The 5700-nt window shown below is 66.1% G+C and overlaps 1 protein-coding gene across 1 annotated transcript; it reads right to left on the minus strand.

The window, feature by feature from the left end:
• Positions 1-767: 767 nt before the first annotated feature.
• Positions 768-5406, minus strand: LOC121841776 (vegetative cell wall protein gp1-like; the record flags this gene model as incomplete). The annotated part of the gene is given in 6 exon segments (XM_042311850.1): positions 768-844; positions 2069-2212; positions 2995-3056; positions 4181-4238; positions 5293-5356; positions 5359-5406. Coding segments are annotated over 6 exon segments (453 nt in total), but the record flags the coding sequence as incomplete, so codon positions are not given.
• Between the last annotated feature and the right edge of the window lie 294 nt (positions 5407-5700).

Genomic DNA, 5700 nt, shown 5'->3' on the forward strand with positions numbered 1-5700 from the left:
GAAGGAGAGAGTGGGGACGGAAGGAGAGAGTGGGGACAGAGGGAGAGAGTGGGGACGGATGGAGGGAGTGGGGACGGACGGAGAGTGTGTGGACGGAGGGAGTGGGGACAGAGGGAGGGGGACAGACGGAGAGTGTGGGGACGGAGGGAGTCGGGACGGACGGAGAATGTGGGGACGGAGGGAGTGGGGATGGACGGAGAGTGTGGGGATGGAGGGAGTGGGAATGGAGGGAGTGGGGATGGACGGAGTGGGGATGGATGGGGAGAGTCGGGACGGACGGAGAGTGTGGGGACGGAGGGAGTGGGGACGGAGGGAGTGGGGATGGACGGAGAGAGTAGGGACGAACGGAGAGTGTGGGGACGGAGGGAGTGGGATTGGAGGGAGTCAGGACGGAGGGAGTCGGGACGGACGGAGAATGTGGGGACGGAGGGAGTGGGGACGGAGGGAGTGTGTGTGGACGGAGGGAGTGGGGACAGAGGGAGTGGGGACAGACGGAGAGTGTGGGGACGGACGGAGTCGAGACGAACGGAGAATGGGGACGGAGGGAGTGGGGATGGACGGAGAGTGTGGGGATGGAGGGAGTGGGGATGGAGGGAGTGGGGATGGACGGAGAAAGTCGGGACTGACGGAGGGAGTGGGGACGGATGGAGAGTGTGTGGACGGAGGGAGTGGGGACAGAGGGAGTGGGGACGGAGGGAGTGGGGACGAGGGAGTGGGGATGGACGGAGAGAGTCGGGACGAACGGAGAGTGTGGGGACGGAGGGAGTGGGGACGGAGGGAGAGTGTGGGGACGGAGGGAGAGGGGACGGAGGGAGTGGGGACGGAGGGAGAGGGGACGGAGGGAGTGGGGAAGGACGGAGTGGGGATGGACGGAGAGAGTCGGGACGAACGGAGAGTGTGGGGATGGACGGAGAGTCGGGGAACGGAGGAGTGTGGGGACGGAGGGAGTAGGGACAGAGGGAGTGGAGACGGAGGGAGAGTGTGGGGACGGATGGAGAGTGTGGTCACGGAGTGAGTGGGGACGAACGGAGAGTGTGGGGACGGAGGGAGTGGGGATGGAGGGAGAGTGTGGGGACGGAGGGAGTGGGGACGGATGGAGGAAGTGGGGACGGAGAGAGTGGGGACGGAAGGAGAGAGTGGGGATGGAAGGAGAGAGTGGGGACAGAGGGAGAGAGTGGGGACGGATGGAGGGAGTGGGGACCTGACTTAGAGTGTGACGGAGGGAGTGGGGACAGAGGGAGTGGGGACAGACGGAGAGTGTGGGGACGGAGGGAGTGGGGACGGACGGAGAGTGTGGGGATGGAGGGAGTGGGGATGGACGGAGAGTGTGGGGATGGAGTGAGTGGGGACGAACGGAGAGTGTGGGGACGGAGGGAGTGGGGATGAGGGAGTGGGGACCTGGATGGAGGAAGTGGGGACGGAGAGAGTGGGGACGGGAGAGAGTGGGGACGGAGGAGAGAGTGGGGACGGAAGGAGAGAGTGGGGACAGAGGGAGAGAGTGGGGACGGATGGAGGGAGGGGGAGGACGGAGAGTGTATGGACGGAGGGAGTGGGGACAGAGGGAGTGGGGGGACAGACGGAGAGTGTGGGGAAGGAGGGAGTGTGGGGACGGAGAATGACGGAGGGAGTGGGGATGGACGGAGAGTGTGGGGATGGAGGGAGTCGGGACGGACGGAGAATGTGGGGACGGAGGGAGTGGGGATGGACGGAGAGGGGGGATGGAGGGAGGGGAATGGAGGGAGTGGGGATGGAGGAGTGGGGATGGATGGGGAGAGTCGGGACGAACGGAGAGTGTGGGGACTGGAGGAGTGGGGACGGAGGGAGTGGGGATGGACGGAGAGAGTGGGGACCAACGGAGAGTGTGGGGACGGAGGGAGAGGGATTGGGGAGTCAGGAGGAGGAGTCGGGACGGACGGAGAATGTGGGGACGGAGGGAGTGGGGACGGAGGGAGTGGGGACAGAGGAGTGGGGACGGAGGGAGTCAGGGACGGACGGAGAATGTGGGGACGGAGGGAGTCGGGACAGACGGAGAATGCTGGGACGGAGGGAGCTGGGACAGACGGAGAATGTGGGGATGGAGGGAGTGGGGAGGAGGGAGCCGGGACGGACGGAGAATGTGGGGATGGAGGGAGTGGGGATGGAGGGAGTGGGGACGGAGGGAGTGGGGACGGAGGGGTGGGGGATGGAGAGAGTGGGGACGGAGGGAGTGGGGACGAACGGAGAGTGTGGGGACGGATGGAGAGTGTGGGGACGGAGGGAGTGGGGGACGGAAGGAGTGGGGGACGGAGGGAGAGGGGAAGGAGGGAGTGGGGAGGGAGAGTGTGGGGACGGAGGGAGTGGGGACGGAGGAGAGTGTGGACGGAAGGAGTGGGGACAGAGGGAGTGGGGACGGAGGGAGTGGGGATGGACGGAGAGAGTCGGGACGAACGGAGAATGTGGGGACGGAGGGAGTGGGGGATGGACGGAGAGTGTGGGGATGGAGGGAGTGGGGATGGATGGAGAGTGTGGGGACGGAGGGAGTGGGGACGGAGAGAGTGGGGGACGGAAGGAGAGAGTGGGGACGGAAGGAAGTGGGGACGGATGGAGAGTGGGGACGGAAGGGAGAGTGGGGACGGAAGGAGAGAGTGGGGACGGATGGAAGGAGTGGGGACGGACGGAGAGTGTGGGACGGAGGGAGTGGGGACAGAGGGAGTGGGGACAGAGGGAGTGGGGACAGACGGAGAGTGTGGGACGGACGGAGTCGGGACGGACGGAGAATGTGGGGACGGAGGGAGTGGGGATGGACGGAGAGTGTGGGGATGGAGGGAGTGGGGATGGAGGGAGTGGGGATGGACGGAGAAAGTCGGGACCGACGGAGAGTGTGGGGACGGAGGGAGTGGGGACGGATGGAGAGTGTGTGGACGGAGGGAGTGGGGACGAGGGAGTGGGGATGGACGGAGAGAGTGGACGAACGGAGAGTGTGGGGACGGAGGGAGTGGGGAGGAGGGAGAGTGTGGGACGGAGGGAGAGGGGACGGAGGGAGTGGGGACGGAGGGAGAGGGGACGGAGGGAGTGGGAAAGGACGGAGTGGGATGGAGGGAGAGAGTCGGGACGAACGGAGAGTGTGGGGACGGAGGGAGTGTGGTCACGGAGTGAGTGGGGACGAACGGAGAGTGTGGGGACGGAGGGAGTGGGGATGGAGGGAGAGTGTGGGGACGGAGGGAGTAGGGACAGAGGGAGTGGAGACGGAGGGAGAGTGTGGGGACGGATGGAGAGTGTGGTCACGGAGGAGTGGGGACGAACGGAGAATGTGGGGACGGAGGGAGTGGGGATGGAGGGAGAGTGTGGGGACGGAGGGAGTGGGGACTGAGGGAGTGGGGACGGATGGAGGAAGTGGGGACGGAGAGAGTGGGGACGGAAGGAGAGAGTGGGGACGGAAGGAGAGAGTGGGGACAGAGGGAGAGAGTGGGGACCTGATGGAGGGAGTGGGGACGACGGAGAGTGTGTGGACGGAGGAGTGGGGACAGAGGGAGTGGGGACAGACGGAGAGTGTGGGGACGGAGGGAGTGGGACGGACGGAGAATGTGGGGACGGAGGGAGTGGGGATGGACGGAGAGTGTGGGGATGGAGGGAGTGGGAATGGAGGGAGTGGGGATGGACGGAGGGGGATGGATGGGGAGAGTCGGGACGAACGGAGAGTGTGGGGACGGAGGGAGTGGGGACGGAGGGAGTGGGGATGGACGGAGAGAGTAGGGACGAACGGAGAGTGTGGGGACGGAGGGAGTGGGATTGGAGGGAGTCAGGACGGAGGGAGTCGGGACGGACGGAGAATGTGGGGACGGAGGGAGTGGGGACGGAGGGAGTGTGTGGACGGAGGGAGTGGGGACAGAGGGAGTGGGGACAGACGGAGAGTGTGGGGACGGACGGAGTCGAGACGAACGGAGAATGTGGGGACGGAGGGAGTGGGGATGGACGGAGAGTGTGGGGATGGAGGGAGTGGGGATGGAGGGAGTGGGGATGGACGGAGAAAGTCGGGACTGACGGAGGGAGTGGGGACGGATGGAGAGTGTGTGGACGGAGGGAGTGGGGACAGAGGGAGTGGGGACGGAGGGAGTGGGGACGAGGGAGTGGGGATGGACGGAGAGAGTCGGGACGAACGGAGAGTGTGGGGACGGAGGGAGTGGGGACGGAGGGAGAGTGTGGGGACGGAGGGAGAGGGGACGGAGGGAGTGGGGACGGAGGGAGAGGGGACGGAGGGAGTGGGGAAGGACGGAGTGGGGATGGACGGAGAGAGTCGGGACGAACGGAGAGTGTGGGGATGGACGGAGAGAGTCGGGACGAACGGAGAGTGTGGGGACGGAGGGAGTAGGGACAGAGGGAGTGGAGACGGAGGGAGAGTGTGGGGACGGATGGAGAGTGTGGTCACGGAGTGAGTGGGGACGAACGGAGAGTGTGGGGACGGAGGGAGTGGGGATGGAGGGAGAGTGTGGGGACGGAGGGAGTGGGGATGAGGGAGTGGGGACGGATGGAGGAAGGGGACGGAGAGAGTGGGGACTAAGGAGAGAGTGGGGATGGAAGGAGAGAGTGGGGACAGGAGGGGAGGAGAGAGGGGACGGATGGAGGGAGTGGGGACGACGGAGAGTGTGTGGACGGAGGGAGTGGGGACAGAGGGAGTGGGGACAGACAGAGAGTGTGGGGACGGAGGGAGTGGGACGGACGGAGAGTGGGGGGGACGGAGGGAGTGGGGGATGGACGGAGAGTGGGGGATGGAGGAGTGGGGACGGAACGGAGAGTGGGGGACGGAGGGAGTGGGGATGAGGGAGTGGGGACGGATGGAGGAAGTGGGACGGAGAGAGTGGGGACGGAAGGAGAGAGTGGGGACGGAAGGAGAGAGTGGGGACGGAAGGAGAGAGTGGGGACAGAGGGAGAGAGTGGGGACGGATGGAGGGAGTGGGGACGGACGGGGAGTGGGGGACAGAGGGAGTGGGGACAGAGGGAGTGGGGACAGACGGAGAGTGTGGGGAAGGAGGGAGTCGGGACGGACGGAGAATGTGGGGACGGAGGGAGTGGGGATGGACGGAGTGGGGATGGACGGAGAGAGTCGGGACTGAACGGAGAGTGTGGGGACGGAGGGAGTGGGGACGGAGGGAGTGGGGATGGACGGAGTGGGGATGGACGGAGAGAGTAGGGACAGGAGAGTGTGGGGACGGAGGGAGTGGGATTGGAGGGAGTCGGGACGGAGGGAGTCGGGACGGACGGAGAATGTGGGGACGGAGGGAGTGGGGACGGAGGGAGTTGGGACGGATGGAGAATGTGGGGATGGAGGGAGTGGGGATGGAGGGAGTGGGGACGGAGGGAGTGGGGACGGAGGAGTCGGACGGACGGAGAATGTGGGGATGGAGGGAGTGGGGATGGAGGGAGTGGGGACGGAGGAGAGTGGGACGGAGAGAGGGACTGAAGGAGAGACAGAGGGAGAGACGGATGGAGGGAGTGGGGAGGAGGAGAGTGGGGACGGAGGGAGGGGGACAGAGGGAGTGGGGACAGACGGAGAGTGTGGGGAAGGAGGGAGTCGGGACGACGGAGAATGTGGGACGGAGGGAGTGGGGATGGACGGAGTGGGGATGGACGGAGAGAGTCGGGACGAACGGAGAGTGTGGGGACGGAGGGAGTGGGGACGGAGGGAGTGGGGATGGACGGAGTGGGGATGGACGGAGAGAGTAG

The sequence above is a fragment of the Oncorhynchus tshawytscha genome, linkage group LG34 (assembly GCF_018296145.1).
Source record: "Oncorhynchus tshawytscha isolate Ot180627B linkage group LG34, Otsh_v2.0, whole genome shotgun sequence".
NCBI classification, from domain to species: domain Eukaryota; kingdom Metazoa; phylum Chordata; class Actinopteri; order Salmoniformes; family Salmonidae; genus Oncorhynchus; species Oncorhynchus tshawytscha.